This window comes from Balaenoptera musculus, chromosome 2 (genome assembly GCF_009873245.2).
Source record: "Balaenoptera musculus isolate JJ_BM4_2016_0621 chromosome 2, mBalMus1.pri.v3, whole genome shotgun sequence".
Taxonomy (NCBI): domain Eukaryota; kingdom Metazoa; phylum Chordata; class Mammalia; order Artiodactyla; family Balaenopteridae; genus Balaenoptera; species Balaenoptera musculus.
Genome location: NC_045786.1, coordinates 52,639,821 through 52,661,055, shown reverse-complemented (window position 1 = coordinate 52,661,055; position 21,235 = coordinate 52,639,821). Strand labels below are relative to the sequence as shown.

Sequence of the window (21,235 nt, the reverse complement as noted above, 5' to 3'; positions counted from 1 at the left end):
ATTCAGGGTCCTGTAGCATCTAAATAATAGGAAGATAGAAATCTCATGTCTTTTATGGGGAACTCAGGGCACCATCCAAGACTCAGCATATGCCTGGTGGTGTCTGTGACCAGACACTTAGAAAGCAGCTTGCCAGGGTGGAGCACATCGTCAGGCCTCACCTCCCTCATCCCCAGCCATGTTCCCCCAGTAGAGAAGGGAAATTACTGCAGAATGCACTGTGTTGGGGAGCTCCAGTGCTGTCCATGTGAAATCAACATTTCTGTAATACCTGAAACTTGGAAATGGAAGGTCATGCTAATTTAAAAAAAACATGACAAGAGCACTCAACCTCCACCTGCTATATAAGTCAAGTGTAGCATCCATGTTATTCCATTGACTGCTGTAGCTGGTCTACTCTATTTACGTCCTTCTATTTCATGTCTTACTAATATGCAGATGAACATTGGAATCATGTCACTAATTCTCAAGGTTCTGCCCACCCCCTCGCCGAGCAGCCTTCTGTTAAGTTGGGATCCCATATGGCTTTACTCAGAGACAGGATACACTGGTTATTGGAACCATATTGAGTAACACACATCTGGAGGGAGAATGTCTAGCAAAAGAAAGAAATTGATACAACTTCACTGAAAGATATTTCAACCTAGAAGACTACTTTATGTTGCTCTCAGCTCATACATTAGCAGTCAGAAATGCTCTGTGACTGGGAATGCCTGGGGTGCCCATACTACCCATGGTGGCCCCTCAGACATTCCCTGGCCAGAGCAAACGCTGAGGCTGGACTGGCCTTTGCGGTTCCTATTACGATTGCAAGGCATTCTCAGCAACAACCACCAGGGAACTTTGAAAAAACAAGGCTTATTACTCAAAGTTCTCAGAAGGTACACAGCATGCCCAGGGCCACACAGCACAGTCATGGGTAAGGGAGAGAGAAAGAGCGCAGACCCAGGACTCTACCCTTATTGGGGTCCAGGGTGGGGTGCTTAGGGTTTCACCAGTTCAATCTTCATTGGCAAATTTAAAATATAAGAACAGGAATTAGGCACTCTAACTGGGGAGAAGTGGGGTCATCAAATGACCAGTTATCTAGGTCACCTTGGGCTTTCTACAAGGGGAACTGCATGGGTGGACTTGCCCTTTATCTAGTAGTGTAGCTGGGAATATGCCTATGTGAGGTGGATGCCTTTTAAATAGTTGCCTCGGCAATGGAAAGCTTAATGCCAGGCACTTACATTACAATCAAAAAGGCTTACTGTCAGGCACTTTCACTCCAAAGACCTAAATACACATCAAGTCTGTGATAAAAAGACTCAATACCATAAGATGTCATGTCTCCCCAATCTGTAATCTATAGATCCAATTCATGTCCAACATAAATTTCATCAGTATTTTTGGGAAAGCCTGATGAGTGGATTCTAACATGTATATGGATGAGCAGAGGACCAAGAACAGCCAGGGCCCCGTGAAGAAGAAAAGGGGGCACCTCGCCCCCCCAGCTGTTCTTGTCTAGAATTCTAAAGTCTGCGTAGTTAAGACAGGGGAGATTGAAATTGGGGTAGAAAAAAGGAGCAGAACAGAGAATTCCGCAAGAGAGAACCCATGCCTGATGGAGATCTTACTTGTCAGAACAGGCCCTGCAAGTACCTGGGTGGGAGGGATGGCTTAATGATTTCGGTGGCAGCACCAAAAACCACAAGGAGAAGATCTGATTGGATGCTTATGTAGGAAAATATATACAGAAGTCAACTCTGTGATCAAGGCCCTAATGGTTAAAGATGGAACATTCCAGCTTTGATACTACATGTGTAACATCAGGAAGGCCTCCGAAATAAGATGCAGAAAGATTAAAAGGTTGATAAATTTGACTAACTTAACATACCATTTATCAAAAAATTTTTTAAAAAATGAACAAAGTGAAAAAGCCACAAACTTGAAGAAGACATTTGCAACACATGGAGCAAAAAAGTATGTATATCAGAATATATAAAGAAACCATGAATCAAATGGGTAAAAAACACAAAACAGATTTCACAAAGAAAACATAGGCAAGGCAAAAAAAGCCCCTTTGTTTAGTGATGTCTGCCCAGAAGGTAAAACTACAAAGCAAACAATGCAATGATTATCATAAAGTTCAGAATACAACCTGTGGGGAGAAAGTGAGCCTTTGGTGAGTCGTGGGCGGAGGGCCTAGAAGGTTCTGACGTTTTCCACTGTGTTAAGCTCAGTGTTTGCTACATACATGCTTGTTTTATTATTTTCCAAGTGTTACGTATACTCTTTTGCACATAAAGCAAGAATAAGGAAGTGATGTGCACTAGCAAAGAAACTCCCACACTTAGTGGGAACACTGCTCATTACTAACATGACCTCTTCTGGCTCCTTCTGTGGAGACCTCTGATCACGCGTGTAGTCCTGCTTGCCTGCCCCAGCAATGGCCACACCAGTAACCCATTCACAGTGCCGGGCACCAGCCCTGCCTGGTGGAGTCCCGGAGCCTGCTGTCCTGCTTAGGGATGCCTTCCCTGCCAGCGCAGCCCATCTCCTGAGACGTCTGCAGAGGCCTCCCTGTGAGGGTGCATGGGTTCTGTCGCATCTGGAGTTGGCGTCAGGCTGTGAGCCAAGCACACAGCCTTGTCCAGAAGGCATTGGGTGCTGTGTGTGGCAGCTGGGAAGATGCACAGGTTTGTACTACAGAGCGGGTGTGCGGGTTTACCTTCAGGGGCCTCAAGAGCCATGGGGAACACTTGAGCTCCCCTGTTCCTTAAAGCCAACTGCTCCTCTGGAAGTGCTCTTGCTGAGGTGAACAGATGCCACGAGGCCCTGAGGCCACTTCTTGGCTGTCCTCTGAAGCCTGTGACACAAGCCCCTGGGAAGCACACTCCCTATGTCCTCCCACTGCAGTGGCCGCTGCGCCAGTGGCTCTGCGGCTCCCTCCTCACCTTCCCAACCTCTAGGCCCTGCAGTGCCCTCTCCTCCACCAACATTCACTCTGCAGATGACCCTGTCACCAGCCCCTGCTTCAAGTGACATCTGTGTGCCAATGCCTCAAGAAGTCACATCCTCACCAGGGACCACTCCCATGAACTCCTGACTTGTGTGGCCCACTGTCTGCTTAGCATCCCGAGGAGACCTCTCATAGGCCTCTCAACTCTGAAATGTCAGCACCTGAATGCTGCTCTTTCCTCAGAAGCTGGGTTGTTCCAGAATCTTTGCCATCCTAGAGTGCAAATGACGTGTCCAGATGCCTGGTTTGGTCACCCTCTTCCTCTCACAGCTCACATCTGATTTGTTAGCTGATTGGATGACCCTTTCCTTTAAAATGTATCCCTATTTTCTCCTCTTTTTACCACTTCCAGCCACTATCATCTTTCACCTGAATTATTTTAATATTGCCCTAAGCACTCTCCTGTTTCTGTTCTTTCCCCCCCTGCATTCTAGTCTCCTATCTCACCCAGATGGGTCCTTTTACAGCATGAACTAGACTATGTCACTTACTTGCTTATCCCCGCCCCCGTCTTCCTGGCTAGCTCAGAGTAAAAGGCAAAGGCTTTAAATAGCCTTGAGGCAACGTTTATCTCGTCTTTTCCTCTGCCCTCTGCTGTCTACTGTCTACCCTGTCCAGCCACACTGCCCACCTGCCTTCTCGTCAGGCACTGTAGGCACACTCTTGCCCCAGGACATGTACACCTGCAGTGCCCTTTTCTGGGATACATGTCCTTCTGACAACCATGTGGCAGGCTCCTGCACAGCCCTTGGGTCTCTAAAGTTATGCCTTCCCAGATTACCTTATTTAAAATAGCACCTCTTTCCTCTTCATAGCTTATATTTCTCCATAGCACTTACAACCACCTCACATGTAACATGTCTTATGTATATTTGTCTCCCTCCTCTGGGAGAGAGTCTTCTGTCTGTTTATCAGTCCATCTACCTGTTCCAGTTTTCTACTGCCATGACAAATTATCACAAACTTAGCAATTTAATTGAAGTAACACATTTATTAAGTAACCTTATTGTAGTGATCATTTTGCAATATGTATCAATACATGTATAAAATCATGATGTTGTACACTTTAAACTTATACAATGATACATGTTAATTATATCTCAATAATCAAAAACTTGTATTATCTTACAGTTCTGTAGGTCAGAATACAATGGATTTGCCTGGTGTTTCAGCTCTGGGTCTCCCATGGCCAGGATCATGGTGTCAGCAGGGCTGCTTTCCCTTCTGGAGGCTCTGGGGGCAAATCCACATCCAGCCTCTCTCAGGCTGTTGGCAGGATTCAGTTCCATGGGTACTGAATTGGTTGTAGGTTGAGGTCCCTGTTTGTTTCCTGCTGGCTGTCACCTGAGGGAGTCATTCTTGCCTTCTATGGGCTGCCCACATGCCTTGGCTCATGACCCCTTCCTCCACCTTCAAAACCAGCAATGGCAGTCGATTCCTTTCTTTCTGCTTCAAATCTCTCTGAGCTGGGTCTCTCTGACTGGCCCCAGCTGGAGAAAGTTCTCTGTTTTTAAGGGCTCAAGTGATTATATGGTGTCCACTGGGATCATCTAGGATAATCTCCTGATTTTAAGCCCATAGCTTTAATTCCATTTTGCACAGTGCCTTTTGCTGTGTAAGGTAACAGTCACAGGTGTGACACCAGGGGTAAAGTTTCTGCCTTCTGCACCACCCTCCCACCAGGACAGCATGGACAACAGGGCAACAAGTGCCTTCTGAAAAGAGAGACCTTTATAGTAACTGATGTGGTCAGATGCTGCTCCAAGTTGTTAGAATCAAAAACAAACAGAGGGAATTCCCTGGTGGCATGGTGGTTAAGGATCTGCCTGCCAATGCAGGGGACACGGGTTTAGTCCCTGGTCCAGGAAGATCCCACATGCCGCAGAAGCCTGCATACTAAAGCCCACGCTCTGCAACAAGAGAAGCCACCGCAATGAGAAGCCTGCGCACCACAACGAAGAGTAGCCCCCCCTCGCCGCAACTAGAGAAAGCCCACGCGCAGCAACGAAGACCCAACGCAACCAAAAATAAATAAATAATTAATTAATTTAAAAAAAAAACAAAAACAGAGACCAGACTTGAAAATTCCCTGAGCAGACAACCAGTTTAGTCTTACAAACAAAGCTTAATTTAGCTTATTTTGTAAGGCTAACTTGACCTGGGTCATTTCTTCCTTATGCCTCTGAGAATCATAAGCAAAACTTAAACTGTTCCCCAAGGTTGATATGAGGTAAACACTGACCATTTCCCTATCATTTAAGAAAATTCTAATACTGTAACCAACACTGTGAAGAATAAACAAACCATCACCACTTTCCCACTATGCAAGATGCTTTATAACAGTGTACCCCTGAGCCTCAATCCATGTTTTGGTTTGAGTGCTGCCGGTTTCCAAACTGTCTTTTTGGTGTGTATTCATTGCTTCTTGGGTGATTCATTGTTCTTACTTTGACTGTTTATGAACTGTTGACAAGGCACTCTATGCATTACATCCTTACAGAGCTCTTGTAATGACAACAGGAGCCCTAAGAAGCAGGCGCTGTTATCACCCCATTCTCAGAAGGAAGAACTGAGGCACAGAGCATGGGATTTTCCCAAGACCATGGAGCTGGGAGAGCCCCAGGCCCTGTGGTCTCAGGCCCGTGTGACAGTGCACCCTGAAGAGAAGATACCCCATAGGAAGCACTGGGCCCGGCTTCTGAGCACTCTGCCCTTTAGAAATGAGTAGGGCCTGAACCGTGTTGCTGTCTGCCCTGGTCTGACTGCCTGTACTTTCTTTAGGTCATTTAACTTTGACTTTCCAATCATCTCTCTTACTACTTTTATAAACATCTTTGGTTGTGCCACGCTGCAAATGATTCCATGTTTACATCACTTTTTTTCTCCCCCATACAGATGCATATCCTAATTCCGAAGTTGTCTATGTCTGGACCAACGGCACAACCAAGTCGGTGGTGGTGGCAGAAGATGGCTCCAGGCTGAACCAATACCACCTGATGGGGCAGACAGTGGGCACAGAGAACATCAGCACAAGCACAGGTAAGCCTCGCCCCCCATTCAGGGTCGCACACCCTGGGAGAGCCCAGGACTCTCCTTAGCCACCCGGGCCTGTCGTTCTGTGCTGGCCACAAGAAGTCTTCCACATCGGGTCCCCTCCCTCCAGCCGCACATGGAGGCATCAGCTGTGGCATCCTGGCATTAAGGGTCATGAGAGGCATTAATCCGAGGTGCATTTGCCTCCGTGTGAGCAGCCCTGGTGACCGCAGGCCCTGCCCGGAGGCCTCATGGACCTACTTATATAACATAGTCCTGCCCAAGCACTGAGACACGAGGGCAGCAGCCTCTGCAGGAAAGGTAGGGAGCTTCCTGTAAATACTCTCATTTACCTGTTCTACTATCTCCCCACTTTGAACATTTCAGAGGTTTTCCTGGGGTTGAATTTGGGAAAGCACAACCTGGCAGCATAGAAATAGCTGAGGCCTTAGCAGGTGCTGTCACACCCACAGGCACAGGGCTGGCCTGAGCCCGCAGGGCAGCACAAGCTGGGCTTCACCTGACACAAAGTGGACAGGGTGTCCAAAGGAACACAATGCGTTCCCTTCTTGCACCTGCAAGGGGTGTCCTCAGACACCTCCTGGCCACAGGAGGCCCAGCCCTAGAGGTCACAGTCACGAGGTTGGCTGTGAGCAGAGGAGGGTCCTGCAGGGTTTCTCATGGCAGGAGAAATGTGGAACAGGATGGAGTAAGTCCTTGCAGCATGCTTGCAGCATGAGTTCTAAACCTCAAATGTTACCCTGGTCAACGTCACTCTGTCAGCATCACCACCCCTTGGAGCTGGCTGGAAGCACGGGGATGTGCAGTGCATGCCTCCTCTCACACAGGTACTCAGTGCCCATCCACTGGTGTGGGCTGGCATCCTGGGGAAAGGGCCTGGCAGGGCTGGGAGGAGGCTGCTGTGCCATGTGGTTACCATGTTAAAGGCAAGGGAAGAGGAAGCAGACCTGATTTTATGGGAACAAGTGAAAAGGTGGCACGGCAGAGGTTTGGGGTTAAGAATTGCAATGCTAATGGAGGGTGCTACCGTTGGGAGTCGTTTCATGTCCTTCTTTAAAAATTTATAAATGGGTTTCTGCTCCTATTTGCATTCCAAAAAAATGGTCTTTTTTTGAACGTTATCTTATATTGCTATCCTCAACTCAAAAATAGAATGAAAAGAACCACCACAACAAAAGAATTATAAGTAGGAGAGTAACTTCAAATCCTAATGCAAAGAAACAGAATGGCATTTTCCCTCTTCTCAAGCATTGAGAGGCAATATTGGATCATGATAAAGATGTCTTTGCTACTAAACATATCTTGCCCCCCTTCTCTCTGTCCCTGTCTCCTTCTGCTAGGCCTGAGCCTATTCCCCTCCTCTCACCTGCTCTCACCTGCCTCGGGCTGTGGGGAGGGCGTGGTGCATCTTGGCCCTGAGGGAATTTTGGTCTCCTCTTCTGTAAGAGGGTAGAGTTTGCCACATATGATCTTAACTCATGCTGTGAGAAAAGGCACGTAGGGACACATCCACAGCTGGCCTTGCTGAGCACTGGGCTTTGAATCCAACAGCAAGCGTCCGAGCTATGTAATCAGTCTCAAACGTCTCAACATTCTGCCTTTGCAGCCAGCCGACCACCCTCGAACAGATGGCCCCCGGGGGTCTACCTTAGCAGAGACCCCAGGCCCTTCCCCCCACATTCACAGTTCCACCAGGCTCCCTGGCCACACCATCTACTTCTTGCAATTCAGCTGAAGAACTCTTGTCCTCAGATCAACTCAGCTCTGCCTCCACTTCTCAAAGCATCCTTCCCATCTCCCCAGGGAGATGCAAATTCACACAGCAAAGGAGACTCTGTCTAACACACCCTCCCACCGCAGCTGCCTTGGCTCCTTACCAGTTCACCATCAGGGCAGCATCGTTCTCCACAATGAAGGGGAGGTCTGCACTCGCCTCCCACACAGCCAGGCAGATCCAGAGAAGGCACTGGGGCATCGCCAAGGAAATGCCCTCACTCTCCCTGTGGACCAGCGGAAGCTCAGAGCGGCCAGCACCCGTGGCCTCCTGAGGCTGTTGCTCCTCACCCCCAAGCTGGGTGAGGGGGCACAGAACCTGTGGGGAAGTGGTAGCCCCCCACTCCTTCCAGCCCTCCCTGGCTGGGAAATGAGGAGAAAACCCTCCGCCCACGACAGGGCTCTGTGATGTCCTGAGTTATATCTGGAGAGGCTAAATCCTGAAATCCTGATGGCAGTAGCAGTGAGGGGGGCAGGTGGAGAGTGGCACAGATTGTGACCAGGGATTAGGAAAACACACAAATCTGATTTTCCCCAGCAAAGCATCCACCAGCAGAGGCTCTTCAGAGGCTGGGAGTCAAAAGACTTACTTATAAAATGACTGTTAAGAAATCCATGCATCTTTCAGCCTCTCCTTCACGCAAACAATACAAATAAATGCTTGTCCAAAGGGAGGGTGGAGAGAAGGGAGGCTCCCGGGCTCTGACCAGGGGCAGGAACCACAGGGCAAGACTGTAGGGTTTCATTTAGGTGGCTGACTGCACGAATTTGCTCATTTGCAGGTGAATACACAATCATGACGGCTCATTTCCATCTGAAGAGGAAGATCGGGTACTTTGTCATCCAGACCTATCTCCCCTGCATAATGACTGTGATCTTGTCACAAGTGTCCTTTTGGCTGAACCGAGAATCAGTCCCAGCCAGGACAGTGTTTGGTGAGTGTCCCCAAGCCAGGCCTGCAGACTGTGTTCTGTGACTGCCTCTAACCACCCCAAAGACAGCAGCCTCAAAGTCCCTAGTGCTGCCTGTCTATTCTGTGACCTGGAAAATAAATGGACCAATTAGTTATGAATGCAGTGTTAAAGACTAGATTTAGGGCTGCTCTCTGAACCAGGGTTCAGAGCAATTCGATCACTGTTTCCCTTTTGAAGTCTTTCACTGGTAGCCTTTTTTTTTTTTTTTTGAGGTTTGAAATTGCCAGCAATCTGTCTTATGTGGGATTTTGCTACGGTATTTTCACAAGTCTCATAAAGTACTGTTTTCTGTGTTATCAGGCAGTTTTCTTTGAAATGTGCATGCCACTTTAAAATTAACTCCCAAGTGGCAGTCAATATGTTACATATGATATGATAGTAATAGATTAAATGTATATAAAATATAATATATATTACCTTATGTATATATAAATATAATATATATGAGATATACATATGTATGTATGATACATGTATATATGTATACATATATATGATAAGAATTTAGAACATTATCTGACATCCCTGAGACATAAATCAAGTTTAGCAAGATCTAGCTCAGGAGGTACCTTAGCACAGCAGACATGGTTGAGTGTTTGACTTTTACGTGGAAGCTCATTTCATCAAAATCAATATTAGAAGTAATTTTGTGGGTCAGTTGTAATGGGTGCTCACATCTTTCTAAACTGTAAAGTACTATTCCCGCCTCAGCTTTTCCTATTGCACTGTCCCTTCCAAAGAAGGAAAGGGTGCCCTGCGTTTCCCGCCAATGCTCCTGTTGGTGGAGGAAGCTGGGGGGGCTCGGGATTTCCAGTGAGGGCCCAGGATTGCTCCTGTCCGACCATCTCTCTACCTCGAGCCACATACCCAGCTTCACCTGCCTCACCTGATTTAGCTTCAGGAAGGTGTGGAGGTTGGTTTGTGGCCAGGCAGTGCTCCCCCAGCTCTTTAGGGGAGCATTAGTAGGAGGGCAAGGAAAAAAATTTAGTTTGGAGAATGCCCTATGTTCCAGTCTGCTTCCTCTTAGAGATTCTCAGAGCACATTAGGATGTTAAAGGACTCAAGGAGACACAAGAAGCCTGTTCAAGGTCACACACAGAACACTTCTCTCCAGCACAATGATTAACTGGATTTCTAAGAAAAATCAAAGATGACTACTGATTTCTCATTTAGCGTTAATTCCATGCACAGTACCATGTTCAGTGAGGGTATATAAATACCTCTGAAGGATGACACTGAATGAAGACTAAGCTGCTATGACCACCCGCAACATGGCACTCTTTTGGTGCTCTTTCCTGAGGCTGCCCTAACAAAGTACCACACACTGAGGGCTTAAGCAATAGAAATTAACTGTCTCACAGTTCTGGAGGCTACAAGTCCAAAATCAGCAGAGTTCGTTTCTTCTGAGGGCTGTGAGGGAAGGCTCTGTTTCTGGCCTCTCTCCCAGTTTCTGGTACTTCCTTGGCTTGTGGCAGCATAATTCCAGTCTTCACGTGCTGTTCTCCCTGTGTGTGTGTGTGTGAGAGAGAGAGATACCAGTCATATTGGATTAAGGCCTACCCTAATGACCTCATTTTAACTTGATTACTTCTGTAAAGACCATATTTCCAAGCAAGGTCTGGAAAGTAAATCTGAGGTTCTGGAGATTAGGAATTCAACCTATGCATTTGGGGGGGTGCACAGTTCTACTCATAACAGGTGTGTTGCACCCCCACCCGATACACATATGTGCACCTTTTTGCAAACAAAACTGTAGTAAGAAGAAAGACACAGAGCATGTGGAAACTACATGGGCGGTAAGGGTTCAGCAGACCTGGGTCCCAGTACAGGTTCTCATTTGCCAGCTGGCAAATTTGGGTACATTACTATTTTTAAATCTTTAAGCTCCTCACTTGCAAAATGGGAATAATGACACCCATCCAGAATGTAGCTTAGATCCGAGTCTGGCCCTTAGTAGACGCCCGTTAGAGGCTCATCGTCCCCTTCCGAGGATCCAGACTTCCTTTATGGTCACTGCAAATTTCCCCAGAAGACAAGACAGATGGCTACAGGCATCTTGCATGGCAGCACTGAGGTGGCCCAGATCCTTCTTAGAGGCAGTGAAGTGCCAAGACCCAGATTCAGATGTGGTGTTTCTGTTGTACTCCGGTCTTCAGAGTCTGCAGGCTGAGTTAGTCCATATGAAAGCAAGCCTGTCTCATCAGCTTTCTGGAGCCCAAGACTTGTAAGGTGCACAGTGAGTCTTTGTGAAGCACGTTGTTAGAGCGGTGGGAACGTTCTTGCCCTTCTCAGCTGGACTTGCCTTGGGGCCACTAAGATGCCCCACTCCTCTGACCCATCCTTGTTGAGCACCAGCTCTCTGCAGGGTCAGGTCAGGACAACGGGGACACAGTTAGGGTATGTGTATGAATCAGACCCAAATCCCTGCCCACCTCGATTTATGTTCTAGAAGAAGGAGACGATTGACAATGTAAATAAACTAAGCAGTGTTTTAAATTCTATGAATGTGTTGTGCTGTGAAAATCGTAGAGGGAGAGGGAGACCTGGGCTGGGGATTAAAGTGATAGTTCCTTTCTTTCTTTGTCATATTCAGGGGTGTTATACTGGGGTCTAGTGCTGGTGCTGATCCTTGTTCCCATTGTCCCCACCCCTGTCATTGACAACCACAGGGGTGACGACGGTGCTGACCATGACGACCCTCAGCATCAGTGCCCGGAACTCTCTGCCCAAAGTGGCTTATGCGACGGCCATGGACTGGTTCATAGCCGTGTGCTACGCTTTTGTGTTCTCTGCGCTGATTGAGTTTGCCACTGTCAACTATTTCACAAAGAGAGGCTGGGCCTGGGACGGCAAAAAAGCCTTGGAAGCAGCCAAGATCAAGGTACTGACTTCATTTTCCTCCGTACTCCAGAGAAAATGTGCCTGATTTTATGTCCAAATATAAGACCAGGTGTTTCTTTTCCCTACATCCCTCCCCCTGAAAAATGATTTCTTCCCTTATACTCAAGGTCCTTACAAAGTCTTATAACAGGTCTTGTTTTACCTTTGTTTTGAATCACCAGCTTCATTCAAGGGAAAGGTCTGATGTCAGGCCTATTTTGCTAAAGTACCTTCTGTCTGTTCAGGGACTATTTATCCAGTTTTGAATGGTACAGTCAATTCTTCTGCTCACTCTTGCCACTTCACCATGCAGCGTGTCTTCTGCAAGGTGGCTTGAAGGTCATGAAGGGAGCATTCGAATTATTGGGAGTGACACAACAGGCAAACATACCTAATTCCACTGACTAGATGATTTGTCTTGCTTAAACGATGCACGTGAGTTATTGTGGGAAGCATTTCTCTATTCAAAGCAATTAAGTGCTGAGTATTTAGAGGGAGGTCGGTGCCTGAATCTAAAAAATGTTTGAAGAAAAAAGGTTGTACGACATTCCAACCTGAACCAGGTCCTTGGTGAAAAGAAAATAATATACATGGAATAGAAAATAAATAGCACATGGTAAAGTGCTAATTATGCCACATTTAAAACAAACAAGTCCTTTGCTCTGAGAGAGGAACAGGCTGGAGTTATCAGAGTAGACTTGAAAGTGAAACTTCATCTGTCCTTTGGAAATCATCATGAAGGGAGTCTAGAAGGCCCTACGGGAGACTGTGCCCCAAACCCGTGATGACACCAGGATACTCTGCTGCTGCTGAGGGCACTCAGTTGTGCGCACCCACGGCCCCACACCTGCTTTTTGCATTCAATGCTGTTGTTCCTTTCTTGTGAAAAGTCAGAAGTTCTCACTTGACCTGGCCTATCAGATTCTTCCCACCTCCAAGCGCCATGAGTCCACTCCCATTCCTGGGTTTCAGTCACGGAAGAAAAACCCACTTCCAGGCGTAGCTCACCCGGAGGGAGGAAAGCCTAGTGGGACCCATTCCAGGCCCCTCAGGGAAGAAGGGAAGGGGGGAGATGCCTGGGAAGGGCCTTGACAAACAGGAATCTCACGAGGGGGTGTGTTTTGGGGAATGATGGGGGACAGGAGTGAGCTGACCACAGCAGGCAATTGGTGGGGAGCTGAGAAAACATGGCAGAGGCAGGGCGTCTTCAGACTGTGGGAATTCTGGACTGAAGTGTCCCAACAGACAGAACCATGGAGGATGTTTGTTGGGGGACATGGAGTCTGGGGAGAGGGGCTTCCCGACCCCAAACACTGTGTTGCCAGGAAGTAAATGTTTGCTACGGGCCTGGAAACGGCCTCCCTGAGCCTGAGCGGGGCAACCGCCTGGGAGGTGCTGCAGGAATTGAGGCCATCAGGCTGGTGTCTGTGAGTCTAGGAGGAAGGTGGAACCCGGAGGCAATGAAGAGTCCTTGAAGGTTGTCGAATGGGCTGTCATCATCGTCAGCCACCTCGCTTGCTCACACTCAGCCTCACTGTCCATATTACTCATCACAGACCTGAATGCAGACCTGGAGGGAGAGGAGGGCATGGAGGTAACTGACTCATCTAATCCCAGATTAGCACTGATCTTCTAGAAGACTAGGTGTTGTCCCCCAAGGCTGTGGTGCTGGGGATCCCATCCCTTAGGCCAGTGGAGGCATCAGGGCATCTGCAGGTATCCCGGCAGGCAAGTCATACTGTTACACACGGTGGTGAGCATGAATAAGTAAGTATAGCGTTACTGGCTTTTACTTAGAAATGGAGAAAATTTGAACACTGGACTGTGTTCACCATCGTTACCTGTTGGGGTCTTCAGAGTTGGGGGTGCAAGGTGGTTTTTAGGGGTGAACACCTGTGAAAGGACACAGGAAGAAGTTGAAGTTGACCATGTAGGGAGCTGTCTGCCCTCAGCTGGGCAGCAAGTTGTCCCGGAAGGAGGACAGAGGCCCGTCTCTGGACCACTGTGGCCATCCTGGGTCCTGTTTGAAACACCCACTTCCGAGACCCATCATTCTCTCCTCCAGTGTCTGCTCTGTCCTGGTTACACCCAGAGACAAAGGTCGTGCAAACCATTGAGGTAGCTAGTCCATCATGCTGATGGGCTTCTTCTGGCAGCCCAATAGGTGTGTGTGCATGGCACCACGGGGGCTGCAAAGAACCGTACCATTTCTGAGGAGTGGCCCACAGGCCCTGCTCTGCTCTGACGCTGTGGTCACCCTCACTGGCCCCGGGGTCGTTGTGCTCCCTGCATCTGGGTACATATGCACTCTTATTCCACCTCACTTTTCACTGCTTCTTCTTGCTCCTTCTCCATGCACTTCCTCTCTGCTTTTCATCTTTCACATATTTTTTTTTAACATCCTTATTGGAGTATAATTTCTTTACAATGGTGTGTTAGTTTCTGTTTATAACAAAGTGAATCAGTTATACATATTCATGTATCCCCATATCTCTTCCCTCTCGCGTCTCGCTCCCTCCCACCCTCCCTATCCCACCCCGCTAGGTGGTCACAAAGCACCGAGCTGATCTCCCTGTGCTATGTGGCTGCTTCACACTAGCTATCTATTTTACATTTGGTACTGTATATATGTCCATGCCACTCTCTCACCTTATCCCAGCTTACCCTTCCCCCTCCCCGTATCCTCAAGTCCATTCTCCAGTAGGTCTGCACCTTTATTCCTGTCTTGCCCCTAGGTTCTTCATGACCATTTTCCTTTTTTTAGATTCCATATATATGTGTTAGCATACGGTACTTGTTTTTCTCTTTCTGACTTACTTCACTCTGTATGACAGACTCTAGGTCCATCCACCTCACAACAAATAACTCAATTTCATTTCTTTTTATAGCAGAGTAATATTCCATTGTATATATGTGCCACATCTTCTTTATCCATTCATCTGTTAATTGACACTTAGGTTGCTTCCATGTCCTGGCTATTGTAAATAGAGCTGCAATGAACATTGTGGTACATGACTCTTTTTGAATTATGGTTTTCTCAGGGTATATGCCCAGTAGTGGGATTGCTGGGTCATATGGTAGTTCTAGTTTTACTTTTTTAAGGGACCTGCATACTGTTCTCCATAGTAGCTGTATCAGTTTACATTCCCACCAACAGTGCAAGAGGGTTCCCTTTTCTCCACACCCTCTCCAGCATTTACTGTTTGTAGATTTTTTGATGATGGCCATTCTGACCAGTGTGAGATGATATCTCATTGTAGTTTTGATTTGCATTTCTCTAATGATTAATGATGTTGAGCATTCTTTCATGTGTTTGTTGAAAATCTGTATATCTTCTTTGCAGAACTGTCTATTTAGGTCTTCTGCCTATTTTTGGATTGGGTTGTTTGTTCTTTTGATATTGAGTATAGTCATTTTCACAATGTTGATTCTTCCAATCCAAGAACATGGTATATCTCTCCATCTGTTTGTATCATCTTTAATTTCTTTCATCAATGTCTTATAGTTTTTTGCATACAGGTCTTTTTTCTCCTTAGGAAGGTTTATTCCTAGGTATTTTATTCTTTTGGTTGCAATGGTAAATGGGAGTGTTTCCTTAATTTCTCTTTCAGATTTTTCATCATTAGTGTATAAGAATACAAGAGATTTCTGTGCATTAATTTTGTATCCTGCTACTTTACCAAATTCATTGATTAGCTCTAGGAGTTTTCTGGTAGCATCTTTAGGATTCTCTATGTATAGTATCATGTCATCTGCAAACAGTGACAGCTTTACTTCCTCTTTTCTGATTTGGATTCCTTTTATTTCTTTTTCTTCTCTGATTGCTGTGGCTAAAACTTCCAAAACTATGTTGAATAATAGTGGTGAGAGTGGAAAACCTGGTCTTGTTCCTGCTCTTAGTGGAAATGGTTTCAGTTCTTCACCTTTGAGGACGATGTTGGCTGTGGGTTTGTCATATATGGCCTTTATTATGTTGAGGTAAGTTCCCTCTATGCTTATGTTCTGGAAGGTTTTTATCATAAATAGGTGTTGAATTTTGTCAAAAGCTTTCTCTGCATCTATTGAGATGATCATATGGTTTTTCTCCTTCAATTTGTTAACATGGTGTATCACATTGATTGATTTGTGAATATTGAAGAATCCTTGCATTCCTGGATAAACCCCACTTGATCATGGTGTATGATCCTTTTAATGTGCTGTTGGATTCTTTTTGCTAGCATTTTGTTGAGGATTTTTGCATCTATGTTCATCAGTGATATTGGCCTGTAGTTTTCTTTCTTTGTGACATCTTTGTCTGGTTTTGGTATCAGGGTGATGGTGGCCTCGTAGAATGAGTTTGGGAGTGTTCGTCCCTCTGCTATATTTTGGAAGACTTTGAGAAGGTTGAGTGTTAGCTCTTCTCTAAGTGTTTGATAGAATTTGCTTGTGAAGCCATCTGGTCCTGGGCTTTTGTTTGTTGGAAGATTTTTAATCACAGTTTCAATTTCAGTGCTTGTGATTGGTCTGTTCATATTTTCTATTTCTTCCTGGTTCAGTCTCGGCAGGTTGTGCATTTCTAAGAATTTGTCCATATCTTCCAGGTTGTCCATTTTATTGGCATATAGTTGCTTGTAGTAATCTCTCATGATCCTTTGTATTTCTGCAGTTTCAGTTGTTACTTCTCCTTTTTCATTTCTAATTCTATTGATTTGAGTCTTCTTCCTTTTTTTATTTGGTTTATCAATTTTTTTTATCTTCTCAAAGAACCAGCTTTTAGTTTTATTGATCTTTGCTATTGTCTCCTTCATTTCTTTTTCATTTATTTCTGATCTGATCTTTATGATTTCTTTCCTTCTGCTAACTTTGGGGTTTTTTTGTTCTTCTTTCTCTAATTGCTTTAGGTGTAAGGTTAGGTTGTTTATTTGAGATGTTTCTTGTTTCTTAAGGTAGGATTGTATTGCTATAAACCTCCCTTTAGAACTGCTTTTGCTGCATCCCATAGGTTTTGGGTCGTTGTGTTTTCATTGTCATTTGTTTCTAGGTATTTTTTGATTTCCTTTTTGATTTCTTCAGTGATCTCTTGTTTATTAAGTAGTATATTGTTTAGCATCCATGTGTTTGTACTTTTTACAGATTTTTTTCCTGTAATTGATATCTCTTAGCGTCTCATAGTGTTGTGGTTGGAAAAGATACTTGATACGATTTTAATTTTCTTAAATTTACTGAGGCTTGATTTGTGACCCAATATAAGATCTATCCTGGAGAATGTTCCAAGAACACTTGAGAAGAAAGTGTATTCTGTTGTTTTGGGCTGTAATGTCCTATAAATATCAATTAAGTCCATCTTGTTTAATGTATCATTTAAAGCTTGTGTTTCCTTATTTATTTTCATTTTGGATGATCTGTCCTTTGGTGAAAGTGGGGTGTTAACTTCCCCTACTATGGTTGTGTTAGTGTTGATTTCCCCTTTTATGGCTGTCAGCATTTGCCTTATGTACTGCGGTGCTCCTATGTTGGGTGCATAAATATTTACTATTGTTATTTCTTCTTCTTGGATTGATCCCTTGATCATTATGGAGTGTCCTTCTTTGTCTCTTGTAATAGTCTTTATTTTAAAGTCTATTTTGTCTGATATGAGAATTTCTACTCCAGCTTTCTTTTGATTTCCATTTGAATGGAATATCTTTTTCCATCCCCTCACTTTCAGTCTGTATGTGTCCCTAGGTCTGAAGTGGGTCTCTTGTAGACAGGAGATATACAGGTCCTGTTTTTGCATCCATTCAGCCAGTCTGTGTCTTTTGGTGGGAGCATTTAATCCATTTACATTTAAGGTAATTATCGATATGTATGTTCCTATTACCATTTTCTTAATTGTTCTGGGTTTTTTTTTTGTAGGTCTTTTCCTTCTCTTGTGTTTCCTGCCTAGAGAAGTAGCTTTAGCATTTGTTGTAAAGCTGTTTTGGTGGTGCTGAATTCTTTCAGCTTTTGCTTGTCTGTAAAGGTTTTAATTTTCTGTCAAATCTGAATGAGATCCTTGCTGGGTAGAGTAATCTTGGTTGTAGGTTTTTTCCCTTCATTACTTTAAATATGTCCTGCCACTCCCTTCTGGCTTGCAGAGTTTCTGCTGAAAGATCAGCTGTTAACCTTATGGGGATTCCCTTGGATGTTATTTGTTGTTTTTCCTTGCTGCTTTTAATATTTTTTCTTTGTAGTTAATTTTTTTTTTAAACATCTTTATTGAAGTATAATTGCCTTACAATAGTGTGTTAGCTTCTGCTTTATAACAAAGTGAATCAGTTATACATATACAATATGTTCCCATTTCTCTTCCCTCTTGCATCTCCCTCCCTCCCACCCTCCCCATCCCACCCCTCTAGGTGGTCACAAAGCACCGAGCTGATCTCCCTGTGCTATGCGGCTGCTTCCCACTAGCTATCTATTTTACATTTGGTAGTGTATATATGTCCATGACACTCTCTTACCCTGTCACATCTCACCCCACCCCCTCCCCATATCCTCAAGTCCATTCTCTAGTAGGTCTGTGTCTTTATTCCCGTCTTGCCACTAGGTTCTTCATGGCTTTTTTTTTTTTTCCTTAGACTCTGTATATATGTGTTAGCATACTGTATTTGTTTTTCTCTTTCTGACTTACTTCACTCTGTATGACAGACTCTAACTTCATCCACCTCATTACAAATACCTCCATTTCATTTCTTTTTATGGCTGAGTAATATTCCATTGTATATATGTGCCACATCTTCTTTATCCATTCATCTGTCGATGGACATTTAGGTTGCTTCCAGGTCCTGGCTATTGTAAATAGAGCTGCAATGAACATTGTGGTACATGACACTTTTTGACCTATGGTTTTCTCAGGGTATATGCCCAGTAGTGGGATTGCTGGGTCGTATGGTAGTTCTATTTGTAGTTTTTTAAGGAACCTCCATACTGTTCTCCATAGTGGCTGTATCAATTTACATTCCCACCAACAGTGCAAGAGTGTTCCCTTTCCTCCACACCCTCTCCAGCATTTATTGTTTCTAGATTTTTTGATGATGGCCATTCTGACCGGTGTGAGATGATATCTCATTGTAGTTTTGATTTGCATTTCTCTAATGATTAATGATGTTGAGCATTCTTTCATGTGTCTGTAGGCCCTCTGTATATCTTCTTTGGAGAAATGTCTATTTAGGTCTTCTGCCCATTTTTGGATTGGGTTGTTCGTTTTTTTGTTATTGAGCTGCATGAGCTGCTTGTAAATCTTGGAGATTAATCCTTTGTCAGTTGCTTCATTTGCCAATATTTTCTCCCATTCTGATGGTTGTCTTTTGGTCTTGTTTATGGTTTCCTTTGCTGTGCAAAAGCTTTTAAGTTTCATTAGGTCCCATTTGTTTATTTGTGTTCTTATTTCCATTTCTCTGGGAGCTGGGTCAAAAAGAATCTTGCTGTGGTGTATGTCATAGAGTGTTCTGCCTATGTTTTCCTCTAAGAGTTTGATAGTGTCTGGCCTTACACTTAGGTCTTTAATCCATTTGGAGTTTATTTTTGTGCATGGTGTCAGGGAGTGTTCTAATTTCATACTTTTACATGTACCTGTCCAATTTTCCCAGCACCACTTATTGAAGAGGCTGTCTTTTCTCCACTGTATATGCTTGCCTCCTTTATCAAAGATAAGGTGACCATATGTGTGTGGGTTTATCTCTGGGCTTTCTATCCTGTTCCATTGATCTATATTTCTGTTTTTGTGCCAGTACCAAACTGTCTTGATTACTGAAGCTTTGTAGTATAGTCTGAAGTCAGGGAGCCTGATTCCCCCAGCTCCATTTTTCGTTCTCAAGATTGCTTTGGCTATTCGGGGTCTTTTGTGTTTCCATACAAATTGTGAAATTTTTTGTTCTAGTTCTGTGAAAAATGCCAGTGGTAGTTTGATAGGGATTGCATTGAATCTGTAGATTGCTTTGGGTAGTAGAGTCATTTTCACAATGTTGATTCTTCCAATCCAGGAACATGGTATATCTCTCCATCTATTTGTATCATCTTTAATTTCTTTCATCAGTGTCTTATAATTTTCTGCATACAGGTCTTTTGTCTCCTTAGGTAGGTTTATTCCTAGATATCTTATTCTTTTTGTTGCAATGGTAAACGGGAGTGTTTTCTTAATTTCACTTTCAGATTTTTCGTCATTAGTGTATAGAAATGCAAGCGATTTCTGTGCATTAATTTTGTATCCTGCTACTTTACCAAATTCATTGATTAGCTCTAGGAGTTTTCTGGTAGCATCTTTAGGATTCTCTATGTATAGTATCATGTCATCTGCAAATAGTGACAGCTTTACTTCTTCTTTTCCGATTTGGATTCCTTTTATTTCTTTGTCTTCTCTGATTGCTGTGGCTAACACTTCCAAAACTATGTTGAATAATAGTGGTGAGAGTGGGCAAACTTGTCTTGTTCCTGATCTTAGTGGAAATGGTTTCAGTATTTCACCATTGAGGACAATGTTGGCTGTGGGTTTGTCATATATGGCCTTTATTATGTTGAGGAAAGTTCCCTCTATGCCTACTTTCTGCAGGGCTTTTATCATAAATGGGTGTTGAATTTTGTCGAAAGCTTTCTCTGCATCTATTGAGATGATCATATGGTTTTTCTCCTTCAGTTTGTTAATATGGTGTATCACATTGATTGATTTGCGTATATTGAAGAATCCTTGCATTCCTGGGATAAACCCCACTTGATCATGGTGTATGATCCTTTTAATGTGCTGTTGGATTCTGTTTGCGAGTATTTTGTTGAGGATTTTTGCATCTATGTTCATCAGTGATATTGGCCTGTAGTTTTCTTTCTTTGTGACATCTTTGTCTTGTTTTGGTATCAGGGTGATGGTGGCCTCATAGAATGAGTTTGGGAGTGTTCCTCCCTCTGCAATATTTTGGAAGAGTTTGAGAAGGATAGGTGTTAGCTCTTCTCTAAATGTTTGATAGAATTCACCTGTGAAGCCGTCTGGTCCTGGGCTTTTGTTTGTTGGAAGGTTTTTAATCACAGTTTCAATTTCAGTGCTTGTGATTGGTCTGTTCATATTTTCTATTTCTTCCTGGTTCAGTCTCGGCAGTTTGTGCATTTCTAAGAATCTGTCCATTTCTTCCAGGTTGTCCATTTTATTGGCATAGAGTTGCTTGTAGTAATCTCTCATGATCTTTTGTATTTCTGCAGTGTCAGTGGTTATTTCTCCTTTTTCATTTCTAATTCTATTGATCTGAGTCTTCTCCCTTTTTCTCTTGATGAGTCTGGCTAATGGTTTATCAATTTTGTTTATCTTCTCAAAGAACCAGCTTTTAGTTTCATTGATTTTTGCTATTGTTTCCTTCATTTCTTTTTCATTTATTTCTGACCTGATCTTTATAATTTCTTTCCTTCTGCTGGCTTTGGGGTTTTTTTGTTCTTCTTTCTCTAACTGCTTTAGGTGCAAGGTTAGGTTGTTTATTCGAGATGTTTCCTGTTTCTTGAGGTAGGCTTGTATTGCTATAAACTTCCCTCTTAGCACTGCTTTTGCTGCGTCCCACAGGATTTGGGTCGT

The 21,235-nt window shown here is 44.2% G+C and overlaps 1 protein-coding gene across 1 annotated transcript in view; it reads left to right on the top strand.

The window, feature by feature from the left end:
• GABRA5 (gamma-aminobutyric acid type A receptor subunit alpha5) overlaps positions 1-21,235 on the top strand; it is a 103,167-nt gene that overhangs the window by 72,439 nt on the left and 9,493 nt on the right. The window contains exons 7-9 of the mRNA XM_036843328.1: positions 5,900-6,043; positions 8,614-8,766; positions 11,475-11,686. Coding sequence (XP_036699223.1) covers positions 5,900-6,043; positions 8,614-8,766; positions 11,475-11,686 — 509 coding nt within the window. The remainder of the gene's footprint in view (positions 1-5,899; positions 6,044-8,613; positions 8,767-11,474; positions 11,687-21,235) is intronic.